The sequence below is a fragment of the Malaclemys terrapin genome, chromosome 6 (assembly GCF_027887155.1).
Source record: "Malaclemys terrapin pileata isolate rMalTer1 chromosome 6, rMalTer1.hap1, whole genome shotgun sequence".
NCBI classification, from domain to species: Eukaryota; Metazoa; Chordata; order Testudines; family Emydidae; genus Malaclemys; species Malaclemys terrapin.
This window is the reverse complement of record NC_071510.1, coordinates 51184722-51211844: the sequence shown is the minus strand read 5'-3', so window position 1 is coordinate 51211844 and position 27123 is coordinate 51184722. Positions and strand designations below refer to the sequence as shown.

Genomic DNA, 27123 nt, shown 5'->3' with positions numbered 1-27123 from the left:
AAGTACAAGATTCACATTTTAGATATTTTTAAAAACTAGTGGCAGATAGGTGCCATTTGTGCCTCTGAAAGTATCCATGTATTTTCCTAAAATATAACAAGTGATATGATTGCATATGTTTGGTGATCATGTAATTAAAGACTCTTTTGTAGTCCATATGGGCAAGCAGGGCAGTTCTGTTTGGTGTGAACCTCAATTCTGAATTTCTTGTGCTTCGTATAATTAAAATTTCAAGTTTGGGGCCAAATCCTGCCCCCTGCAGCAGTGATGAGAAAAAAGGAAGAAAGTCTAGATAATCTTTTACTGCCTCTTCATCTTTTGCAGAACCAGCAGGGAAGAATATTTCCAGACAGCCCAGCGCATGGGCCTGGCTGTCATCTCTGTCTGCAAACCACATCCTAAAGAGTGCATGGTCTGTGGTCGAACAAGGGTGCTTCTAGCCTCCCAGTCAGCTATAGCCCAACCCAACACTCATTGAAGTCAGTGGAAAAAATCCCACTGATTTCAGCGCATGTTGGATCAGGCCTTTAAAAACCTGAGGTCAGCAACAAGTGTTAACTGTGGAAATAATTTATTCAGCAAAGTGATTCTGTTTTAGCCAGCAGATTCCTGAAACAGAAGATGCACCATGCAGTATCTCAGCTCCCCCCTGCTTTTATAATTAGTGCAGGATATGGCCCATAACATTGCCCTAGTGTAGCTTTTCGCATATGATAGATCATAATTTTTGAATCTTGTGCCTATAAAATAAGCCCAAAGAATTATGTGCTGCATATAACTCTGAGCAAAAACTGATTAAAGGAATAAGCCAGCTAGAATATTTCAAAACAGGGGTAATGTACTTTTCCCATGTACTGTCTATATCAGGGGTCGGCAACGTTTGGCACGCGGCCCGCCAGGGTAAGCACCCTGGCGGGCCGGGCCAGTTTATTTACTGCTGACGTGGCAGGTTCGCCCGATTGTGGCCACTACTGACCGTGGTTCGCCGTCCTGGGCCAATGGGGGTGGTAGGAAGCCGCGGCCAGCACATCCCTCACCCGCGCCGCTTCCCGCCGCCCCCATTGGCCCGGGATGGCGAACCACGGCTGGTGGGGGCCGCCATCGGCCGAACCTGCCATGTCAGCGGATAAATAAACTGGCCCGGCCCGCCAGAGTACTTACCCTGGCAAGCTACATGCCAAAGGTTGCTGACTCCTGGTCTATATACAGCAATCATAAGAAAATTAATTCACTACTGCAGTGGCATGCATTCATTAAAGTTCCTAAAATGCTAAGAAATACTAAGGATCTCACTTGCTTTTCTTAACCATAAGCATTGCTGCTACTGCTTACTCTTACCTTAGGATGGATTCCGGGAAGTGGAGGTGGACGGGTGTCAAAAATAATGTTAGCTATAAGGGAATCAAACATAGGAATTACTTTGTAAGCATACAGATTGCTGCCATTCTTACCAAGAGTGGGGAATATAGCAGCAGAAAAAAAAACAGGGTGGATGGCCTCTTATCTAACTACTGATTTTACATACTATGGTTCCAGTAGGTTTTATTCATGACCAATTGACAAGATATTAAACACAGCAATCACCGGCTACACTGATTGATAAGTCATGTTCAACACCATGTTAGTTATCACAATGCTACAATATTGTATTCTTATGAGAACTAATTTTCAAGTGAAGAAAAAGCCATTTTTATGACCTGTTGAGACTTTCATCCCTTGTTGTTATATAAACCAGCCTTAGAACCTGGACCAGAATTTCTTTCTGCTTTCTGGACTAGATAGAATACTTGCCAGGCCTACTGGCCTTGAAAAGCTTGCAGACAATACTTCACTGCCTGAAAAAGAGAAACCATCCCAAGAAGAATTAAAATATTTGAGGATAGCAAGGGACTAATTGCCATCAAGATTAGCAATCATTGGAGGCAAGAATATGGCTCTATATAATACAGAATCCTCCCACACCTTCTCACACTACCCAGAGCAATTCTTTATAATAGTCTGCATGTTCCTATTCCTCTGACGAAGAAAATGCACACACCTCTTCTTATCTTTAGCAGGAACATTAGAGTTTTACAGTCATCTGAATAACTTACCATTTTCTGAGCCAAGTCGTGCACATGGAATTGTGAGGACCCTTTGCAGCCCATCTGGTTTGTATGAATAATGTTCAACTAACTACCAGGACAAAAAAGAAGAGAGAGAATGTCAGAAGGTAATATTGGGCAATAATACCGGCTGTGTGTTCTTGACAAGTCATTTCACCTTTCTGTGCCTCTGCTTCCCGTCCTACTCTGTGTCTGTCATGCCCACACGCTTCAGGGCAGGCACTGCCTCTCACTGTATGCCTGCACAGTGCCTTGGCTGGGCCTGTAGACACTACTGTGATGTTAATAATAAGACATGTATTGTTATTAGAACTGGCCTTTGCATTTTTGGATGACTTTACCTGTACACAGACTGTGGAATCACAGTCATTCTACTGTCTATTGTGGGGTGGGGTAGGGGATGCAGGCAGGATTTGCAGCTCTGTTCAGAGACCACACTGAGTCATTGTACTTGCTCTCAATCCTATCTTTCTAAATTGTACCTGTGTGTGCACAGCACCTATAGCAGATATTCATTTGGGGGGGGGGGGGGGGGAGAGTGGGGAGTGTGTGTGTGTGTGTGTGCGCACGCCTCCCACCAGTATCTGTCTGTGGTGGAAGAATTTCCTTTGCCCATACAGCTCTCCTCATCAACAGTGGAGAACACTAGTAAATCAGCATTTTTTCAGCTTTGCATTAAGCAGGAAGGACATGCATAGTTAAGGAAAAGGCTAACAATTATTATATACAACTATAGACTTACATTATACACATACAGTTATAACAATTTGTGTTAATATAATTTTAAACAATAGGCGGCAGCAGAAATCTGCTACATTTCCTTTAGTGTTTTCAATTTACCCACATTTATTCCTTGCAGTGCCTCATCTTTATTACAGACTACAGTATAATCAGCAATCCATTCCATGATTACTTAATCTGGGCCAGGATTTAGACAGTGTTGGTAATGCTGGGCAGGCTGTATTTCTCAGTTTGCCAGCTAGAGAGTCACAGAGCTAAAGAGGACTGTGTGTGCCTAGCATCCTAAACTATTCCCTTTGTGGTTACCACACCAGAGTTCTGTCTTTTGCTTGTCACAAGGGACATTACAGAAATGCCATAGAGCTATTATTTAATCTTGCTTTTACAAATGAAAATGCCTTTTCATTCAAGGAAATGTACAATTCTTTAAATAATAACTAGAGACTTTTTAAATTAAGCCAACATATTTAAAAAAACAACAACACACTATCAAAAACTGTACCACTTACATAGCTTTCTATAATAAAAGATACTTCCCCCTTTTTCCCCAAAGGATGAAAATCACTAAAAATTAAGTTAGAATTATGTAGCCAATTAGCTAAAGATTGCGGATGCATGGTAAAGTAAAACAGAAACTGCCTTATTTGGAGCTATAAAAACATAAAGAGAGTTGTCCAACTGATTAATTTAACAGACCTGCCAGAGGGTGTCAAACTTTTTTCCATCTGGTATAGAGAGCTTTCCTGTCTTGTCTCTGTCAATACGATAATGCAGTACTTTTCCTTCACTGAATAGACAGAGAGCATAGGATCCATTGTTGTCCCTTTCCCTGATTCTGAAATGACAAGAGAAATATCAAAGGTTATTCTCAACTAGTAGCGAGCACCTGTATTTTGCGGGGAAAAAAACATATTTTCTACAAGCTTTCCAAAAAGAAATAGGGCTAAATCTGTATCCCAGCTTTTGAGGCCTTCCCTTGAAAACCCTCATGTACTTTTAGTGTAAATTTTATAAAATGCCATTTTCTGAAGTTTGTTTTATCATTTTCCTTTGGGGGGGGGGGGGGGGGAGGGAGAGAGAGAGAGGAAGGAAGTTCCAACATGTGGAGCTATTTGCTACGGAGCAGCAGAATCCTGTGAATCCTGTGTTCTGCACAACATGCGTACTATGGGCAGGTCTACACTAGAAGCGCTACATCGGCACAGCTGCACCAATGCAGCTGGCTGCTGTAGCGCTTCTGGTGAAGATGCTCTATGGCAACAGGAGAGTGCTTTCCTGTCAGCATAATTACTCCACCTCACAAGAGGTGGAAGCTATGTCAGCGGGCGGGTGTCTGCCACCGACATAACGCCAGTGTGGACAGCACTTAGGTCATTATAACTTGCCTTGCTCAGCAAGGGTGTCTTTTTCACACCTCTGAGCGAAATAAGTTAGATCAAATTAAGCACTAGTGTATACCTGCCCTCAGTGAGTCAAGGGCTCTGAATGCATGCACTTTTGTGCATTGCAGGGCTGAAGTCAGAGACAGGGCTCTTGTACATAACAGTTATATTTACAGCAAAGAGTCCTGTGGCACCTTATAGACTAACAGACGTATAGGAGCATGAACTTTCGTAGGTGAATACCCCCACTTCGGATGCATGACCCACGTATTCACCCACGAAAGCTCATGCTCCTATACGTCTATTAGTCTATAAGATGCCACAGGACTCTTTGCTGCTTTTACAGATCCAGACTAACACGGCTACCCCTTTGATAGTTGTATTTACGTCTTTCTGGTACCTCAGGTAGATATAGTGAAAACTGATTCTTCACTCTTTTATCCTATATCCTAATACAAAGATTTGGGTGTGGGGGGAGGGGAGGATATCTGAAATAATAGCAGGTTAAGATAAGCATAAATAAAAAGAGAAACATTGAATTAGCTTGTGGTGTTTACTACTCTACTTCCACACTACTATACGTAAGGATAAAATTATGTCATGAGGGTCATGGATTCTGTGACTTTCTGAGACCTCTGTGACATTTTCCACTTCAGCCGTGGGACGGGGACACCGGAGCTATGAGCCACCGTGGATGGCAGGAGTGCCCCGGAGCTGTCTGCTTCTGCGGGTGGCGAGGGAGCCCCAGAGCTCTCAGCCATAGTGGTGGTTGCTGGACCCCCTCCTACACAACGGGGCTCAGGCTTCAGCTGTCTCCCCCGCCCCCCCAAAAAACTCCCCTTAATTTTTAGTAAAAGTCACAGATGGGTCAGGAGGTTCTGTGAATTTTTTGTTTATTGCCTGTGACCTGTCCGTGACTTTATTAAAAGTAACTGTGACAAAATCTTAACCTTAACTATAAGTCATGTTCAAGCAACGTAGCAGGATTTTACAAAACAGTCTAATCATATTAATTATGTTAATATTTGTTAAGCAAATTAGATGTTATGCTTCAAGGTGCAAGGTCTGCAGTGGATACATAGAGCATTGCACTGTTGCACACAAGCAATTATTTTCTCTCTCTGAAGTATCTCTTTCTGGCTACTGCCCCAGACAGGGTGCTCATCTTAATGGACCTGTGGCAAAAAGTCAAATCCTGGTTCTGTGTTCTTAAGTGTTTGGAATTCACATGCAATTCTTATTTATTTTACATAATATTACGTTATGAAGATGATCCATGTTCTCTCCCCATTATCTTCATTGGTAAGATAAGGAAAATCAAAATTTATCTAGGAGACCATGGAATGTAGTGCAAGAAAAATGTGTACTATTCACATTCAGCCAGGATACTGGCCAAACAGGAAATCTAAAAACAATATATGAAATGCCTGCATTCAGTAGTGCTGCTTTTAAAACTATACTGCGCATTGTAATCACATTAGCCCAGTATGGGTTTGTCTCCCTTCAGTGGCTGCCCCCAGGAAATGGTTTGAGCATGCTACTGCCTTTATGCTGTCACACTGGTCCTTTAGCAGAAAAAGTAGACTTTTGATTTTAGATCCAGAGGCCCCAGGTTCAAACACAGCTGGTAGGAGGCTGTCATCTGAATTGGTCCGTATGTTTTCTGATGTAACGTCTTCCCACTGGAAAATGCAGCTTCAACTACATTGAAACCTTCTGAAGGGATGTGTCAATTTTGACTAAACTTTAGACTGAAACCTGCCTGGTTTCCTGCCAGCTCACCCACCTGCCTTCCTGGGCTTCTTAGCAGTCCATTTGTCAGACTGCCAGGCTCCCTAGGATCCTTGGCTGGCCAGGCTGCCCGACTCAGGCAAGTGGCCCAACTCCCAGGGCAATTGCCTGTAAGGGGAGTCAGGCAGCCAAGAAAACATGCCAAAAAATTCCATTTTTGGTTCTCTTGCCTGTGAAAAATTTCAGTGTTTTGACCTTTTTCTCCAAATTCGAGACAAAGGGTTTTTTGGTTGTCCATCTCCCCACCCCCGATATTCAAATTTTTTCATGGGCGGGAAAAATTGTTTCTCAGCCAGGTCTATATATCAAACAGCTTTCAGAGTTTAAATGATATTGAAATGAGTTACCAGTATATACACAAAGGTGGTTCACAGTATTAAAGAACTGAAAAGCCGAATCATTGTTATGGTTAAGATTTCGTCACAGTTATTTTTAGTAAAAGTCGTGGACAGGTTGTGGGTAATAAACAAAAATTCATGGAAGCCTGTGACCTGTCTGTGACTTTTACTAAAAATAATGGGCTGATGGGGGGGGGGTGACTGAAGCCCAAGCCCCAGTGGGGGTAGGACCCCAGTGGGGGTAGGATGGGTCCAGCGGCTTTCAAGGCCGCTACAGCTAACAGCTCCGAGGTCCCACCATGACCGCTGGGAACTACAGGTCTCCCCAAAGCCAATGGTGGCTAAGAGCACTGGGTCCCCACCGTCCTGGGGCTGAAGCAGAAAATGTCACAGATGTCTCTGAAAGTCACAGAATCCATGAGTTCTGTGACCTCTGTGACATAATCTTATCCTTAATCATTGGCAAATAGTTTCTCAAATAACTTAGAGGTAAATATATGGCATGAAACCCAGACATGGTACTGAGATGCTTTTGTTGGTGTTGTATTTATTAATACACAATTAGGTCATGTTCCTGTAACTCCACTGGGCTTTGTAATGCTTTCCTCATTTCCTGGCTGCTGTGAAGGAAAGGGGTTTAATTCTTTTTCCCCTTCCTGGTTCCTGATGTGTGTGTTTGTTCCCCCTCTTCTCCTACGTGTAAGATGGAAGGAGTCTCTCCTTTCCTCTCACCCACCATCTCTTGGCAGGTAGGAGTCTCAGTACCTTTCTCTCCTCCTCATGTCTGGACAGAAAATACCAAGTTTCCAGTGGCATCTATATGGATGAGTTTGTTCAGCACACACTCAAATGCCTGAGCCACAGTTTTGTGATTCTCTTTTTAATCTCTGCCTGCATTTCATGTAGAAGCAGCAAAGTGTGAACCAGGGCAGGAGACTAAGTAAGAGGCACATGTCGGGCCCGGAAGAGCTGTATCCTACTTCAGAACATTTTCCTTTACATCTGTGATCCTTAAAAAATTTACTAGAATCAGAGTCTACTCTCTTGTTGATGTCTGGTCTTGAGAGGATGTATGAAGGTAACTCATTAACAATAATAATCTCTGCACATGTAAAATGTCAGCCTCAGTAGAGCAGATCAATATACTGGATACACGATTGCTTTCCATGTTATTGGGAGATAATAGATTGTATTTCCTAATATGGTGCAAGTTACTTTCTGAATGGAGGTCTAAATGCAATGGAATGGAATGCAAAATTGCATATCTATTTTGGAGACAATGCCCTCCACCCTGAGCATGTATTTCTAGTTCTTTGAATTATTAAGAGCGATACACAGGACAACAAACTGCAAGTCATTCTCCATTTTAGCAGAAACCTTGCTGCTCTTGACTGGTCAGTCAGTACAGGAAGTCAGTGTGCTAAGTACCTGTATGTTAAGAAAAACCACAAACAATATGGTTCAGGTTTCTTTTAAAGTGATAGGCAAGCTATTTTGGTTTCAGAAAAAAAATATCTTATTCTATTTCCCCTTTCTGCAAGTCAGTGTTCCAATCATTTATGTTCTGTACATTTACATTTTAACCAACAAATATAACTTTGCATGCAATATGGCTGAATAAGCAGTTCAGAACAACCCATGAACAAGCTTAAACAAGTCCTATTTGAATTCAACGAATCAAATCAAAACATTATATCACACCCATTGTTACTATATCACATAGCATTGTGATGTGCAGAAGCTAGCACTATGATGCAATTAAGAGCCTGCACACTTTCAGATGGCCTTCAAACCTGTTGTCACAGCTCAAAACTAAATGCTTGCTGCCTTTGCAAGACAGTGAGAAGTGTTCTTAGAAGCTAGGTTTCACAATTTCATTTTGGTTTTGAAATGGTAACTTGTGAAACTGATCATGGTTTTCTAGGTTAAGGTAATCCTAAGGAACTCTTGATAAGTATATACTGCTTAGCACTTAATAAACTTCACCACTTAGTGTGTCTCCTTTGCCCATGGAGTTTGAACAAACTTAAAAATTAAAGTGAAACTAACGAAGAGAGAACTACCTAAATTGAAAATTACATTTTCTGAAAGGCTCCATAAGTGAAATCAACAAGTTTTGCATAGCTCTCATTGTGGCAGGGTGACACAGTTTCAGTGTTGCCATGTTGGATTTGGGGTTCACCTACATTATTTTGCATACACAGAAGTTTTTGTTTAGTAATTTTGAGAACTGCAAAAACAAAGTAACTGATTAGACTGTGTGTTGTAACTGTGCTGTACAATGCACCACACCATTTATAAATCTTCAATAGATTCCCATGTAGAAGTTCAAATGATACAATAGTAAAACCCTTGTCCAAATGGTTTTCTGTGGGCATTGTATATTTAAAAATTTTTTTTTAATCAAGATCTATTAAAGAAACCAGTAGTAGAATACTACCTGCTCCTCCATCCCAACACTTGCATACACCCACAGAAGTAAAATGCAACAGTTTATGCCTGGAAACAAGAGTGTGCTCCTATTCCTACTGAAGTCAACTCCCACAGATAGCAATAATAGGTGGAACCACACTGGTGTCCAAATGTTTTGGTTTTTATATTATTTATATTTTAAACACCCACATTACAGTGAATTCACAACTGAAAACTAAGTATTAAGTGGTGCAGTGAAAACAGAATTTATTCAATTCTTCCACTCAGTCTGTCCCTTGGGTTTCTTAGGTCCTTACAACTGTAAGGTTAAATGACAATTGATAGCTGTTTCAAGGATAAATGTAAATCCTGTAGGCTCATTTAAACATTTTCTTGGATAAAATCTTGATTTTAACTTAGTACCTTTTACTTCCAAACAAAGCCAAATTATCCCCTCTGTAAAAACAAACAATTCTTTTGAGGAAAAAATGTTGTAAATATAATGTGGAAAATTCATGACATTCTACCATTGGGGAAGTTTGGAAGAAGTTAGTGGCAAAAGGCTTGGTTTTGGAATGCTGTGGAACTCAAGGATGCTTGAAGAATCGCAGCCCTCCTCAACTATGAATTGATCAGAGGCCCTCTCAAAATATTGGGGTACTTGGCGGTTCTTTGCAGACCCCTAAAGAACAACCACGTGAAGCCATTACAGGGATTGTAAGCAAGCTATAATTTATAGACAAAAACATCACTGACATCAGCTTCCAATCCTGGCAATCCGTTTACATTTTGAAGGCTATATTTAGCACTAAAAGGGGCTGGTAATTTTTGGGGGGAGGAAAGTCCCTCCTCCCCAGTTAAATATTGGTGGGGACACATCCTCCCTACTTTCCATTGGGTCCAACACCCATGGAAGTGTAGCCAAAAAAGGGCTGCCAGTAAGTCTGGTGGAAAGTGAGAAGAGAGGAGGAAACACATAGTGTAGTTACTCATCCCCTTTTCATGCTCATGTGTATGTGTGTCCTACCCCAGGCCATAGAATAGAGAGAGCAATCTGCCCCACAGTCAACAACTAATATGAGCCTGTAATATCTTTATCAGCGGAATAGTTGGATAGGATTTTCCAGTTCCTTAATTAAAGTATCAGATATTTTTATTTTCACGATAGCCTATGTCAGCAGTTACCAGTCCTATTTATAGATACAGAGCTAATAAAAATAATGCAGATGTGAATTACACAATTTGGCACCATGTTGTTTGGTCAGGCAGTATTTAAAAAGAAAAGCAGACTTCTGAGACTAGATTCCTACTTAAAAAAAACAGCGTCAATTTTTCCAGTACATGAGAAAAGCATTTAGTGTCATCAGGTGTGAAATCACATAAAATAATGCTGGACAGGATGCCATTAGTCACTTTAATGGACTAGACTAGCTTTGCTCGGCCTTGGCAAGCTCAACAGGTTCTGTAGACATCCTTGTGATATTAAAATTATGTTTTGGTTCCTTCCTGGTACTTCTACATGGGTGATCAAGTTACATTCAAACTATATGTGGCTGTGAACCTTCTGATAACATGCACACGATTGTATGTAATTACAAATAATTAGAGAAGCTGTATGTGTTTGTATCTAATGCTGAATTTAAAAGTTTATAAATGTGTTAGAAACTATATATCTCATTTCAAACTGCAAGATTTGAAGCTGTACATCTAAATTTCTAGATCTAGCCTTTATGTCTTGCAGGAATTCATCTTCTAAACACATGCTTATAAAACTAAATTTACAAATTCAAAGTCAGGTGTACACTGGCTACCATTGCTTAATTAGGTGTTGGAGCACAAGCAATTTTTGCACATTCATAACTGACGCGAAAAGCCCAGAGGTATCGGGGCTATGAACTGCCAAACCACTAATTAAGCACTGCTGGCCAACACTAACAATAGCAGCAATAGACAAACAGATACCATAGTTATTTCCCATTTGAAGTGCAGGAGAAAACTGGCATTTTAGATATGGCTGGTTTGTAATTGTTGGCAAATGTTTATTTTACTTCTTAATGGGATTTTACTGTGCCCATGCACAAACCTGTATTTGTAATAATCATTGCTTATAATCACATTCTAATATTATGCACCCAAAAAGAGAGTTTATTGGAAAATTCATAGAGTTTCAATAACATTTTAGAGCCCTGCAGAGAGAAGAATTAAATAATAAGAAAGTTGACAAGTACTTTACAACAATATCTCAATGAACTTTCAGTCTATTCTTCAGCTCATTTAATGAATGCCACCTGTTGGGGTGGTGATAGGGGTGTAACATTTCCCAGACCTCTTTTATTGCAAAGAAAACATATGTTTCCATGTTCTGAAATGGAGAATATGAAAACGCTAGCTGGTAAGACTATTTCTGCGATAAATGGAAAAAAAACAAAAAACCCTGATTTGATCTTCTACCCCCTGCCAGTACATCATCTAGGAGTAGAAACTACATCTCTCTGCATCTGGGACAAAGTGCTGACACAACCAGCCACGCTGTTAGGAACTGAAAAATTATCTGCATGAAGCTGAGGGGGTAATGAAGCAGTTTTCTAGTGACATACATCACATTACATACCTAACTCAGTTTCTTTTTTAGAACAGGCAGATCAGTCAGTCAGGGAGGGTTTCAAATCATGAAGAACCTCACAGAAGAAATTCACAGCAAGTTGCCAGAAATTACCACTTTTAGTGAAACTATTTTACTGCACATAAATATCACTTAAGCATCAGAAAATTACTCACTAGTAATTCTGTTTCTTATAGTTCTCTTCCACCATCCTATCCACTAACAGAAGTTATAGACAGAGGATGCTACCCAAGCAATGAGGCAAAGAAGGTAAGCATGGCCTTATGGCATTTGGAGCACCTAATGGCCAATAAGTTTCAGAAGGGAATGACAAAGCCAACTAAGGCTATGTCTGCACTAGCACTTTTGTCAGTCAGGGATGTGAAAAACACACACCCCTGAGCAACATAAATTAACACCAGTGCTTCTGTCAGTGTGACAGCACTATGTCGGCGGGACAGCATCTCACACTGACATAGCTACCGCTGCTCATTGTGGATTGTTTAATTATACCGAAGTGAGAGAGCTCTCTCCCGTTGGCATAGAGCAACTACATGGAAGACCTTACAGTGGCTCACGGGAGATCCATGCTACTCTAAAGTCTCTAGTGTAGACATAGCCTAAAAGTGCATGTGAAAAAAACCGAAGATGCTGGGTAGTCACTTTACAAATTCCAGAGGCAGAACCTCCTATCCACTGAGCCCATGAAATCACTATATTTATGTGGGACTTCACAATTTTGGATGCAGCTGTGTGGCCTGGCCTTAAGGTAATGGGAAATAATCTTTAAGCCACTAGTAGCCTTCTTTCCCTTGTTATAATCTCAAAAAAATTGTTAACTTTTTATAAATTATGAGCATGATTTATGTACAATTTCTGATCTCACTCATCTCTGCTGCAAAGAGACATTGCAACATAACATATTTAAAACAAGAGGTTAATTGACACTAAATGGATTGCCTTGGGGTAGAGGATGCAGGGGAACCCTCTCCCGCTCCCCCAAACCTCAGAACTGAAGATAAGAAATGAGCAGGACACATCTTCCCCCATTCTGCAAGCTACATTGACAGTAACTGAAAATTCTCCCTAAAGAGAAAGATGTGCTTATGTATCACTCTCAAGGCATGTCTACACTTTCGCTCCGGAGCGCTCGATCCAGCTGGGGTCGATTTATCGCATCTAATGAAGACGCGATAAATCAACCGCCGCTATTCACGTAGCTGAAGTTGTGTAACTTAGATCGATCCCTGCCCCCCCATCTCCCCAGTGTAGACCAGGCCTTAGATACTTACAGTTTCTAAAGATATGGCTCCTAAAGCTTTGAATGGGTTCTACAAACACCTGGAAAATATATGGTAGGGTCTACTGAAGAACCAATGGTCAATGCCTAGGTCTCCTCAAAAGAAGAGGACAAAGAAGCTTTTGGATATAGGAAGGAGAATCAATTTCTCTGTCTTGAAATGGCTGAGGTGGATTTGCAGAAACTTGATTCAGAGACCTCTTTGGAAACCAGCCAGGAAAAAAAACAAGAACATTCTGGGAGGAGCAGGAATGCACATCCAGCCACATTCAGAACTTCACTGGAAAAGGTATTGCTAATCCAGGAATAGGCAAGGGAAGTCAAGTGCAATCCTCTGTGGGACAGTCAGCAAACTCTTTCAAAAAACCCTCATCTCTGAACCAGCACTACTCAGTGTTCTGCCATCAGACCAAAGTGTCCCAAGGTAAAGAAGAAGAGCAGACCTGTGAGAGTAGGTCTCATTCACTAGGGAATTTTCTCACCATGGTTAATTCTGTTCTGTCCATCAGGGAAGCAGGAACCTTGACTGCAAAATACACACAAAGAACCAGAGTAGCGCTAAACTACTCCAGCAACAAATCACTGGACAGACTGTTTCCTTTCTAGAGCATAAGAATCTTCTTCCACTCAGCTTCTGAAGACAAAACCTGCAGGATCTGTGCACCTAAGTATGTGATTACATTTTCCAAAAAGATAGGAGCATAAAATGACCTTTGAGAATTCCTAACCCAAACTACTCACAGCTATTTATGCACTTATCTGCTTGTTCTGGGGGCAGAGTATTTGAGTTCTGGTGGTATCTATAATTTTCTGAATTTAAACGGGATAGGAGAGCCTTCTCTCACCTGTCATTCCTCAATACTAAGGGGAGCCCTTTAAACTCTTCTTTCCTGATTATCTTCATATTTCATAGCAATGAAAACTTTTCAGGTTTGATAACACCAGTCCTCCCATGAGATACTCCTGAAGGGATCTAGGTGTTTATTCAGACTCAGACCCTTTTATTGGACACTGAATCAAGAGAAGTAGGAAAAGTAGAAAGTGCAAAGTTGGTCAGGACTCTGTCAGATTTCTTGGGTGAATAAGCTCTAGAGACAGTTGCAGAAGAGCATGTAGCAGCACTAGGAATCCTCCAATCTTAGCTACTTTTTTTTTTTTTTAAAGGGAAAGGCCAGAATGGTTCGAGAAATCAGATGACAGCAATTGACTCAAGCCTACTACTGAAAGGGATAGTGTGCTGGAAACCCTTGGCATACCTTACTTCTACCAAACCCTAGCTGTCTTCAACCTCAATCTCTTCTAATTTCATGTAGACTTCAGGTCTCTGCCACACCAAGTGAGCTCCCGCCTTGCTAAGTGTGATGGGGTGCTTGCCCCACTCTGGGCTTTAAGGGATTAATAGAGCCCTAGGGAGGCTGCTCAGGAGGCAGCCGATCAGGGGCTGCAGGGCAGAGGAAGGCAGTTGTATGCTGGGAGCCCAAGGAGGAAGGACTGTCTCTGGAGGGCTGAGAGAACTGCCAGTACCCTAGACATCCTGGCTGGCTGCTGGGGTTTGCAGGCTGAGGCCTTGAGGCAAAGGCAAAAAGGATGCTGGGCCAGACAATTCGCTGCAGTAGCCACTAAGGGAAATGGCTGAACAGTGGACTGCAGGTCCCCCAGAATGGGGGGAAGCACAGTGTGTGGCACGGCTGCAGTCCTTGGAGAGACGTGGGTCCTAGAGCAGGAGTGACGGGGGCGAGGTACCACCTGAAGAGAGTGCACTGACATGCAGAGCTAATTCACATTATAGACGGCAGGAGGTGCCAGAATGGTGAGTGAACCCCGTTACACTAAGCTGCGTACTGACTCCAGGTTCTCCCATAAAGCCACTGAGAACCATCTCAAGCAAGCTGAAGCCATAACTGCCCAACACCTACTGGGAATAGCAGATGTTCACAGTGACCAGAAAGCACTTATCTCCACAGAAGGCAAAAGAACTGTTTCAGGAAGGACAGCTCTTGCACCTTCTTCTATTTGTTGTTAGGCTTCTTCTGCTTTGGAAGCTGCTTCCATGATATGTGTACAGATTCCAGAAAACAAAGACATCTGCCACAAGCAGGCTGCTGGAGATGCTCAGTTGCATGTCTTAACTCAGACCACATATGAAGTAAATTCCAAGAAATAGCGGGAAGATGAGAACGCCTATTGAGAAGTCACAGAAATTCTACATTCCAGGTAGCTGCCAAGCTTGCCTGTCTGTACCAGCAAGAGAAAAAAACATGTAATCTGTTTCAGAGCAACTACTGTCACAGAAACAAGTGCATACAGTACTTAGTCTATAAATACATGGTAGAGTCTTATCATACACATTGCTATCCGTCGTTGTTTGTAAGGAGTATTTATGTGACGTGTGTGACCTTAACCTAAAGCTTTGTTTCCTTTCTATCACCCACACAAGTTTTGGAGTTATTGTTCCTGTTTAATAAAGGAGTGGTTTATTTCCCAACTTCTACCGTGGAAAACACATATTGGGCAAATTATTACAGGAAAATGACTCAGGGCTAGACTGTCACTTTGCCCCTTGTCCATTTTACAGTGTGTAGCTGCATTGATCCAGGAGCAGACAAGGGAGGGAACTGTGACTACAACTAGGCAAAATTTGTTCGATGAATAGTAAATTAATCTGAAAATGCATTTTCTGAGGCACCAGAACAATTTATAATTCCGGATTGAATTCAACCAACAAAATGTTTTGATTGAGTCAAATTAGCATTTTCCAAGAGAAAACTGTTCCCCTGGAAAATTTTCAGTCCACTTCTTCTCCTGACAAACTGGCTCTGATTAATCATTACCCAAAATGTCTTGTTTGTGATCAGGTAAACAGTAGAGGGGTCATATGAGTGGATAGAGAAATAGACACAGAATGGAAGATAAAGTAAAAGTAGCATTATTTAATTACATTCTTGCTACCACTTAGTTGCAGAACAAAGTATTGTCATTGCCTCCTTGAAAAACAAATAATTATGGACACTAAATGTTAACATAGTTTACCAGTATTTTGTATTTCTTTGATATCACATTAAGTACTAAACTTTCACTCATAATATAAAGCTGAATGGAATTTTCTTGACACTCTGAATTCCTCTGCTGCTTCATACAGATTTAACCTCAATGTCTGCTTGAACAAAACATGATCCTTGCTTTCACTCTATATTTTCATTTGAGTAAAGGTGAAAAAACTAATCTCAGAAGACATCTGCTTAGCTTTGGAATGGTTAGCAGCAATGAATGTCACACTGCATTGGGCTTTCCCACAGTGAATGACCCAACTCCTTTCTCACAGTCTCATTCATGATTTAGTTAACGAAAAGGTGCAGCAACTATGGTAGAAACTACTACTACCAGAGATGAAAGTACTCACAAAAATTTTCCATTGGTCTTTGTCCCTAAAAGAACACGGTGCTCTGATTCTTCCCTAGAGATCTTCCCATGGAACCAAGGCATCTTCTCATGGGCAGTAGTGGCAATCAGCTTCTCCAGCTGTGGTTTTTGACTAATAATAGCTTGTTCGAGGGCATTACCCTGCAGAGTGGGCAAAGCGCAGAAGGGTCAGTTATACTGTTTTCTGTTACAGTGCAAAAAACAAAACAAAACACAACAAACACAACATTATATTAAATGCCAATTACTGGACTGTGTGAGACACATCCAAACTCTGCGAATAATCAGAGTTTTAGATAAAATTAATTTGGTTACTATATAAGTTTTGGATTCATAGGGCAGAAACTAAATTCAGGCAGACACTCTGAAATTCAGATATCTGGGGTTTATGTTTGTGATAGATTTTGCAATAGGTATCTTTGGGAGACCGTATTGTATATGTTTATGAATGGTTTACGTATCATTTTGAGCTAGGGATTCTTTGGAACTCCAGTAGGTGGAGAGTTACCACAGCTCCCCTAGAAACTAAAACTGTGGGGCATGCCGCATGATTAAGGCTAGTCACTGAACCTGTAAACTCCTCTAGTGGTGTACTGCCCCTTAGGGTGGCTTGCCTATACTGGTTCAAATGGGTTTTCACAGACCAACAGACTAACGCTTTTGGTATAAAAATGCTGTGCTTAAACTCACAGCTATGTAGGAAGACAAGTTCCTGTTCTAAATTGCATACAATCTAAATAGACAGACAAACAAAGCAGACCAGGAGGGGAGGATGCAACACAAAATAACTTGCGCGCCAAGCACAAACATACACTCTGTGTACAACAACTTTCCTTAAAAAAAAAAAAAAAAAGTGTGTGTGTTTAACAGTTAACTATTACCTATTTTCCTTTTTTGGTTTGTTTTCAATCCTGATTGGCATAGAGAGATGCAATGAGAGACTTGGTCTTATAACACTTAAAAAAATAAATGATAAACTATGCCACATTTCAGGAAAGAATACATTTATTGCCAAGTTAATACAATGTACTGAAAAAAAAAAAAGGCTTGTAAATCACAAGCAAATATAGCAGCAGTAACACAAACCTAACTACCACATAGCAGTAGCAGTGGGTTGGAACCCATATAATACTGACTTTTTAAAAATTTCAGAGTGAAGCATCTCTATTGCAGAAATGGGATTGCATTTACCTGTAGGTTCCAAGTTTGTTTGACATATTCCCTGATAAGGGTCTCTTTTAAATCCTCAAATGGTCCTGTTTTTGGCTCAACACCTGGTGGCCGGTTGCAAGGTCTCCTCAGTAGACAAACAAGACCATCAGCTTCGTCTGAGTGATAGTTAATGAGTTCAGCAGGACTCATATGTGACTTCCCTCCTGCAATGGCATAAGAGCCACTCAGCTCTCTTTCAATTGTGTAGTGATGAACCTTCCTTCCATGTGCCAGGGACAAAGCAAAACCACCAAGGTAGTTTCGACTCTGGCGCAACAGATATAGTCCATCACTCAGTCCTCCTTGCAGCAGGTAATCTTCTGCTTCTTCACGTGTAATATTGCCAAAAAAGTAGGGCAGATGGTTAGCACTGTTAGCCATGTTGGTGGCCATGGCTTTTCCTTTTGATCAGCAAGGACTAATGTTTTGTACCTGAAAAGAAAGAAGGAAAAATAAGCATCCACTGGAAAAAACAAAAGATGACATTTTGAGGAATTTGGTAATAATCCTTCCCCATTTAAGTCAAAGGGAGTTTTGCCATTGGCTTCAACAGGAGCAGGATGGGGTCCTAACTGTTTTGTCACTGTACTACACAGACATGAGATTACCATTTTTTGGACCAAAAAGGCATAAGGACATTTCCTGCAATGTTTCATGCAAACCTCCCATCGAACTCAAAGGGCAGTCTGCATATGGGATGATGGCAGAACATACCCTAGAACCAATGGCATGCAGTCCATGTATGCAGTGCATGCATTGCATGCCCTGGGAGTGGCTAGGCCCTCAGAACAATTTTGTCTGGCCCCTGAACCTGCATGAAGGATGCCATTTTGTATATTTAGGTTTTTTGTTTTTTTTTATAAAGTGACTACATTGAAAGTGCTAAGTCTTGCACATGCATCATGAACCCATCATCTGAAAGAAAGCTGAGCACTTTGAGTTTTAGAGTACAAGATTACGGAATATGGGGGACAACATATGTTTATGTATAGCAACATACAGACATTACATTTGAATAACTGTTTCCCTTTTGCATATCAAATGCAAATACTTCAAATCTGTATTGACAGAATCATGATTTGTTTGTTTTTTCTTAATTAAAGCAGTAATATTTTTTTCTTAAAATAAGCCAAAGGATGCTCATAATGACAAAGGACCAAATTCTGCCCTGAGACATATTTGTGTGACCCCCATAGTTTTAAACTGGTGTTGTATGCATGTAACTGAGGGCAGTTTTTGGTTCTTGCTGTTTAAACAATTTATTAATAGTATTCACTTGATACAATGTTTCAGTTTTTAAAAGCTAGTGTTTGTTAGAAATAGAAACAATGGGCCATGCTGAAGTTGATGGAGTAATGCTGACAAACGTACACCAACTGAGAATTTGACTCCATGTTTAATCCATAGTACTTACACTGGGATGCTGTTTTACAACTTTACTAGTCTGTCTACAAATAAACAGTGGATTTTATAGGCTAAGGTAGACCAGCCTATTGCATTACTTTGGACCCTGCTGTGCCAGATTATTTCTGGCCAGTTCAAAGAGACCATCTATGGATCCCACTGGACTATGACATCTACAGAAGAATATTCAAGATTACAGATGCAGAAAGACACCTCCCACTTTTCACTTCCACTTTGTTCCACTATGAGGGACCAAAAACTAGGTGTTGCACTTTTAAAACTAGCAGTAGACTATATATGACATGACCAAACATGTCTTTTTATAGCACTGCAGCTGTGGTTATGATTTCATAAGACTCTTTCATCCAAGTTCCTATTTTCAGGTGCTTACAATGTTCAGATAATATATATCCTTTGAGCTAATTTTTATATACTTATTTTCAGCCCAAATGTGAGATATAGAAATGTAGTGTGACTGCTTCTGAGATAGCCCAGCATGAAGAGAGGAACTTATTAAGAAAATTTTCCCCACATATTTTCCCACATTCATTAATAAGAAAATGATTTTGTTTAGAGACTACAGCCTCAGTGAAGAAGGGATGTTTTGTTAAGTCTGAAAAAAAACAACTGTGAAATGAAGCGGTTATAATTTACTGGTGATAGCTTGCTGCATGAATGCAGTACATCCTTTTCTTTAGGCCGTGTCTATAGTACAGCCACTACAGCATCACAGCCACATCCCTGAAGCTGTGCTGTTACAGTGCCGCATGAAGCTGTTACAGGTGCTTCCTATGTCTACACTACAGAAAGTGTTTTTCTGTCAATTTAGTTAATCCAACTCTCTAAGAGACAGTAGCTAGGTTGATGGATGAATTTTCCTGTTGACCTAGCCACATATATATCGGGGGATTAGGTTGACCTATGTGGTCAGGGCACAAAATTTTTCACAGTCCTGAGTGATGTAACTAGGTCCCTCTAATTTTTAGATGTAGACCAGGCCTCAGAAAAGGGCAATTCCTTACTCGGTTGCTGTGCAGGATCCCCAGCAGCAGAACTAGTGCCATTTCAGTGTCAAAGGGAAGGGGTAGGATTTTAGGGAGTCTATACAGGGGGTCTGCAGCCCTTGCATAACAGGGTTCAGGACACATATGGGACTGGGGCCAGGGCCAGGAGATCTGTTGCTATGTGAATCTTCTTGTCTTCACTTTGTGCCAGGAAAGGGGCATGTTGGAGCTACAGAGCTACTGCAGCCCCACATAACAGTTTACATGCAGCGCAGTATTTACTACCCTGGTTGGTCTGAAACAAAAATCTGTGGTTTAAGAGAATCACTTGCTACACACCTCTACTTAAACCTTGCCTGGGATTTTTTGTCACCCACAGTGCTGACAGGTTCCCTACACTTCTGAATAGCCTGGTGTCTGGACATTTATGTTCTTAATCTTAATCTATTAATGCAGTTTTTATGCATTAAATATGAAAAAATAAATTAAAAGAAATTAAAATGGCATAAAATCACCAATGAAAATTGAGAATTGAGTTAAGACCAAAATAAATGGTGATGTATAAGGGGTATCAAACATTGATTTCATACAAAATAACTATTCACAAGGCTAAGACTGTCTGCACAAGATGAAAACTATGAAGGCTTTTCTTCAAGGAATCCATTGGGCATCTAATGATAGATCCAAAGCTCCTAACATTGAATATGTGAAGTCACTCTCATATAATGCATTCAGTAAACAGACATTTAGGTTAATAGATGCTTAAAAGTTGATTTTTTTTGTGATTTATCATTTCAACAATATATTTGCTTCCCACTCTTGCTCTATTTGTTATACTTCGGGTTCATTAGACCAGTGTCAGAGCCTGCTTTCTGAATTCACTGTGCAGTTATTAAAATACAGTTATGTTCTGGGAAACAGGATATACACAACATGGAAAAATAAAACAAATTAGGATGAAAAAATGAAAGGAAATGTAGGGTAAATAAAATAGAGCAAAAGTAAATTTGAATTTTATGTTGTGCTTTAAAGTATATGAAGAGTTTCTTTCTTGCTATCTACACCAGACACCACTCTAGCTATAGGCAAACTAGGCCGCTGCCTCAGGTAGCAGATTTCTGGGAGAAGTGATTTTACGGGGTGCCACAAACTGGTCTATGGAGATATGAATTGCAGAGCACCTTAACACATAGCGCTTTAATGGCCCCATGCCAGTCAAACTGGAAAGGCCCTTGCACACACACAGTGCAAAGTGCTAGATTTGAGGGCGGAAAGCAGCAATGGGACGTGCCTCCAATTTTTCTGGGCTCAGCAGCTATGAGGCAGGGGCAGCTGGGCACCTGGTAATTGCTCCTGACAGGGATGTGTGCAGGGGAGGAGGTGAGAGTGAATCAGGGATAACTCTGCTTCTCCACCTCCCACACAACCCTCCCCACCCCCCCCCAGCCTCCTATAGGCACCCACCATGCACCACATGCTTCCTCCAAATACCCCCACCTCCCACACAATCCCCCCAGTCTCCTGCAAGCACCCATCATGCACCCCCTGCTTCTCCCAGACACCCTCCACACTCAACCTCCCACACTGCTGGTGACTGCTGTAGCTGTCATCACACTCTGTCGCACAATATAGGCTCTCTGGACTGGGGGTGGCGCCGAACTGCTGGAGCACCAGATTGTCTCGAGTGGTCTCTGATCCACAGACATAGTTGTTTTAGTTATAACAGGCTACAGCAGACAAATATAAGCCAAACACATGAATATAATCCATTATTTGCTTGTTATAAAGAATTTTGTGTTAGAATAAACACACTAGGATTTATAACTATTCTGAAGTGTTGAAGGGCAAAATTTCATTTCTTAAAAATAATTATCTAAAACAAAGCTGTAACTATTTTACATTAAAAATGCTTGAAACTGAAAAATTGGATGAACACCCATTAGCACTAATAAGAATTTCCAGGAACAAATCATAATATTTATTTCAACTGTTTATATGATTAAACTAAATACAAAGAAGAGTAAAAGAAGAGTAATAGCATCAAAAACATACCACACTCCCAAAACAGTGAGTTACAGACTTGTCAGAGGAATGAGAAAAGTCCCCAGAAGGTGTCAGATATAAGTCTACTTAACTAAATAGAACTAACAGAGGTAAGACAGCCAGCAATGGACTCTTCCAAGAGCTGGTTCAGCCAAAGACCCTTGAGTGACCCTTGTCTCTGCCTACAGGCACCAAAATAAGCAGACCATAATTAGCAGGCTGTTAGGTAGGACAATCATGCAAGGACCTAGGGCAGGGGTGGGCAAACTACGGCCCATGTGTCGGATCCGGCCCGCAAGCCATTTTAAACCAGCCTGCGAGCTCCAGCCGGGGCGCCAAGTCAGGGGCCGCACCATGTGGCTCGGCCCTGCTCCGGCGCTCCAGCTGAGGCACCGGGGTGCGGTATGAACCTGCTCTGGGGCGCATGGTCAGGGGCCGCACCACGCTGCTCCTGGAAGCAGCGGCATGGCCTCACTCCAGCGCTCTAGCAGGGTCAGGGCTGCTCCACGTGTAGGAGCCAGAGAAGGGACATGCCACTGCTTCCGGGAGCCACTTGAGGTAAGCGTCGCTCAGCGCCTGAACCCTGAGCCTCTTCCCACGCCCCAACTCCTGACCCAGCCCTGATCCCCCTCCCACTCTTCAAACCACTTGATCCCTTCACAGAGTACTGCCGCTCAGTGGTTAGCTGAGAAACGGACAGAGCGGTGATGTAGCAGAATCTGACATGGCACTTCCCCACTGCCAAACAGTGCTACTGCTAATTCCAAGCATTCACAAATCAGAAGACTAACCAAAATAAGCCCATGTGATTCCCCTGTTAAGAATGGTGTGGTGTTCTGCAGTGATAGCTCAAAACACTGCAGTAACATTATTGCCAGCTGTAGCGTTTGGGGACAATCAAAGTAGAATACTCTAGTATATTTTATAAGGATTTATTTCCAAGCTGAAATATACATAAACCTTGTTTCCAGTGTCTTTGCCTCATCTTACATGCATGCATTACAGCACCATTTCTAGTAGCATCATGTTTGAAAAGAAAAAAAAAATATCCTAGCGTGGGAATGGACAATGCTGAGCTTCCTGGTTAATTAAGGGTATGATCCAATGGCTACAGAAGTCAAGGCTGCCTGACACTATGATGTCATGTTTCTATGTTGCTGTTAATTCAGAAACCTAATGAAAACAAAGCTTCAGAAAACTCATTTTACTCTTAAAAAGTAGTAAAGAATTTGGAAGTCAGTCACATTAGCAGTCACAGGGCCAAAATTTTCAAGAATGCCTAAGTGATTTAGAAGCCTAAGTCTCAGTGAAAGTCAGTACTAAATGCAAATACAATATGCTGGTTACAACAGACACTGCCTTCAGCATATCTAGATATGGAAATGTAGGGTGAACTTCATAAAGACCAAGATTCTAGAACGATTAAAAACATTTTTTTCCAGTAAAAACAACGGATATAAATTATGGCTTTTTATTTTAGCTGCCTGAATAGATTTCTGGTATCAAAGTCCAAAGGGATTTTTTGTATATGGAAAAATTATAGGGACCACTCAATATTCTGCCTAGCAAGTATGTTTTTATATCCATATATATGTAATCTTATTTAAATTCATTATGCAGTCAAAGAACATACAGTACAATTTGTAAAAGCAATTTTCTACTAAAGGAAAAAGAAGAAAAATATCTTGGAACTTTGTTCAACAAACGCTTAAGCAACTGTTACTTTAAGTATCACTAAAAATATAAATTTGCTGCTGTCTGTTCTCCCTTAAGTGCCGATGACACAACACCATTAGGTTCCTTTTAAATAAATCCATTATGGACCATCTATCTAGACATTTTATTATCTGAATGAGAAACAGCTAGTTAAGACTCAACTCAAACAAGATAGAGGTGCAGCTTGTGGGCAGAAGAAAATATTTTGAGAATCTAGCTGGTGGCTTGTGCATGCTTATTATTCAGGAAGTACAGCTGTTACTTTTGAGACTGCCTGAATTTGCGGGTCACCCTTGACTACCTTTCTCAGAATGGAGGCCAGTGATGCAATAACGGTCAAGAATGCTTATTGCTTTATATTTCTTAACCAGAAGGTCCACCTGCTTCTCTCTGATACCCATCTCACCAGCCATTTATCTCTCTATTTTATCCAGGGTATGCTATTGTCATGTGTTCCTAATTGGGTTTTGCTTGAAATTGATAAAATGGTCTACAACAGTTGCAGAATACAGAAGCTCACTTATTTCTCAAGGCCCTTCTTCAGCAGGCCATCCCTATTCAGCAAAGTCCGTACATAAGTCATTAACTTCAGGCATGTGCTTAAGTCCCACTAAGAAGACTAGAGCATGTGCTGAAGTAATTTGATGAAGAGGGATGACTTAAGCACTTGTTTGTATACTTTGCCAAACTGGGGCCATACATCTTAGAATAGGAATGAAGGATTTATTTACACCTGTTCTCCAAAAATCTAAATTAGCTGCTGATACACCATAAGATACATTTTATAAGTTTAACTTTAATACACTCAACCATTTATGTTGTATATATCATAATTTACCTTATTGAAATGTAATGAAGTTTTCCAATTAAACATTTAAACTAGTCCTTATATCACTTTTTGAACCATGGTATTAGTTTCAGATACAAAATGTTACACTTTCAGTTCCATCCCAGTACAAGTTAAATGAAATACCACTATATACTCATACAAACTATGGCTCAACTCTCCAGTCACTGCATGACCATGACCCTGCAAAGTACATATGCACATATTCAACTTTAAGCAAATGAGGATACCAAAGAACTGTAAATGGGATAAATCCCATGCTTAAAGGTAAGTTTGTGTATAAGTGCTTTGCTGGATCAGGGGAACAAGAGCAACACCCAATGGAGTCAGTCCCGCAAACATGCCCAGGAATAGTTCTACTGAAACAGAACGACTCACCTACATAAAGTTAAGCACATGTGCGTCTGTAGATCAGGCCAGATAGTATACTGGGCCCATAGCTGCAGGAACTAGGGGTGCAGGGGGTGCTTCTGCACCCCCCTGGCTTGAAGTGCTTTCCATCATATACAGGGTTTACAGTTTGGTTCAATGGCTCTCGGCACCCCCCACTATACAGATTGTTCTAGCACCCCGGCTGGGTCCTGGAACTACGTGTGCTCAGTCCTGTTTTCAACAAAATAAACTCTTATTCGCGCAATTTAACTTGTCTCTACTGCAAAGAAAAATCATTATACACGCTGCATTTCTATTGGGTACTTGGAGTCTAAGAAACAAGAACCGGAGGAAATGCTGCTTAGTATTTTGCAGTGAACAGATAATATCACTGTATACAAATAAATATAAAAAAAATCATTAATTAAGAAGGAGATAGATGCCTCCTTTTCTTGTCTTTTCTTTTGCAAAGAAGGGGAAAAGTAATTTAATTGACTGTAAGGACTGGTATCATGTCTGCTCATCAGAAGGAAATGAAGGCCCAAATTCATCAGCTTTATAATTCAAACAAAAGTTCAAGACTTTTAAAGAAATCTCTCGGGCAACATAGGGGATTATGTCAACATAATCAAAACCAAGCAAAATATGTGAAACAAGCTGCAAAGAATTTCATCTACCATTGTGGGCAATTAAATTACATATCATTGTACTAGCTGTTTAAATACATCATTCTTAGAAGCTTTGGAATGCAAGTTATTAAAAGATTAATGAATATATAACTTTGTAGAAGGTAAAACAATTGAGAGGGAAAGGATACCACAGGGCATAATCAGCATTTAAGGCTGCATCTTCCTGTGCACAGCTTTATTTCTGCAGTCTTTCATTTCAGAACACTGTCTTCTGTATTACCCAAGAAAACATACCAGACCATGTGCCTAAAACCTTCCTCAACATAGCTTCCAAAACACACCTAGGTAATATATGTTGTAACTTTCATTAATTTTGTGCAATTCCGCTTTTATATAAAGGTTGACAAATTATTACAGCTGAAAACAGTATTTAAGAAAATATACTTTTTTTATATTGCACTTGTACCAATACAGAAAAACAGCTAGAGGGTTTCCCATTCCCACCATTTTATATGCTTCAAAACCCAACTCTTGCACGTGCTCTAAAATCCAAATGGTTAACTGGACTGCTATGAAATTTGATGTGCCTCACGGGGGAGTGCTAGACATCCAAATTTTGGGTAATTTCACCAAGGATTTCTCAAGTTACAGCCCACCCCGAAAGCCCTAGTTTCCTTTTGCTGCCTTGTACTGTTAAACTGAGAGGTACTAATGACTGGATGAATCGGAGACCTCTCAGTTGCTTTGAACTCACCCTTTAATTAACTAACTAAGGCTAGGTTAATCACACGGCCCCATCTAAAACAAAAGGAGTTTCAACTGGAGTGGCTAGAGCAGGGATAGGCAACCTATGGCATGCGTGCCGAAGGAGGCACGCAAGGTGATTTTCAGTGGCACTCACACTGCCCGGGTCCTGGCCACCTGTCCGGGGTGCTCTGCATTTTAATTTAATTTTAAATGAAGCTTCTTAAACATTTTAAAAACCTTATTTACTTTACATACAACAATAGTTTAGTTATATATTATAGACTTATAGAACGAGACCTTCTAAAAACATTAAAGTGTATTACTGGCACACGAAACCTTAAATTAGAGTGAATAAATGAAAACTTGGCACACCACTTCTGAAAGGTTGTCAACCCCTGGGATAGAGTGTCAGCTGACCGGGATGTGAGCAGTCTAGTCTAGTGGTCAGGGTCGGCATTAGGAACCAAAGCCAAGGGTCAAAAAGGAAGGCAAGAACTCTCTCTTTGAAACAAACCAGCTGAAACGTACATGGTTTGGGATTTCACATGACCTTGAAATTCACAAAGGTTTGGGGAACATTATTAAAGACATGGGCAGACCCAGAACCTTCTCTCAATCTGCCTGGGCTCTTTCATCCAGCAGACACTATCAGCCATCTGCCTTGTGCGATCTTCTGGCATAAGAAATATCTCTAAGTATAGATCAGGTAGCGTGCCCTTTTCCACAAGCACTGGGAAATGGTCCTTTTGTTCTGCTGCTATTTGTGAAACGCTCTTTACTTTATTCTGGGGCCATTGAGCCCCCGCACATATACTCTCTTATTAAACTGACATGTTTCACTGGAAGGTTCATTTGGAATTCCTGTGTTCATATGGACCTGAAAACTCCAAGTAAACTTCAAGAAATATGAACCTAGGTAAACCAATTCTGCCAGATTAGGTTCAGCAAAAACTAAAAACATATAATCCCAAAGCAATGGATTTCACATAGGCATGTTTAAGTGATAACTTTCACAGTGGCTCAGGAAAAGCTAAACATGTCCAAATGTCACCTGGCTA

The 27123-nt window shown here is 40.8% G+C and overlaps 1 protein-coding gene across 2 annotated transcripts in view; it reads right to left on the bottom strand.

Moving 5' to 3' along the window:
* SYK (spleen associated tyrosine kinase) overlaps positions 1-27123 on the bottom strand; it is a 76071-nt gene that overhangs the window by 26270 nt on the left and 22678 nt on the right. For both annotated transcript variants that reach the window (XM_054032601.1, XM_054032602.1), the window contains exons 2-6: positions 17283-17735; positions 16072-16232; positions 3543-3681; positions 2094-2175; positions 1339-1391 (exon numbers count right to left, since the gene is read on the bottom strand). In XM_054032601.1, coding sequence (XP_053888576.1) covers positions 1339-1391; positions 2094-2175; positions 3543-3681; positions 16072-16232; positions 17283-17696 — 849 coding nt within the window. In that variant the 5' untranslated portion in view covers positions 17697-17735. The remainder of the gene's footprint in view (positions 1-1338; positions 1392-2093; positions 2176-3542; positions 3682-16071; positions 16233-17282; positions 17736-27123) is intronic.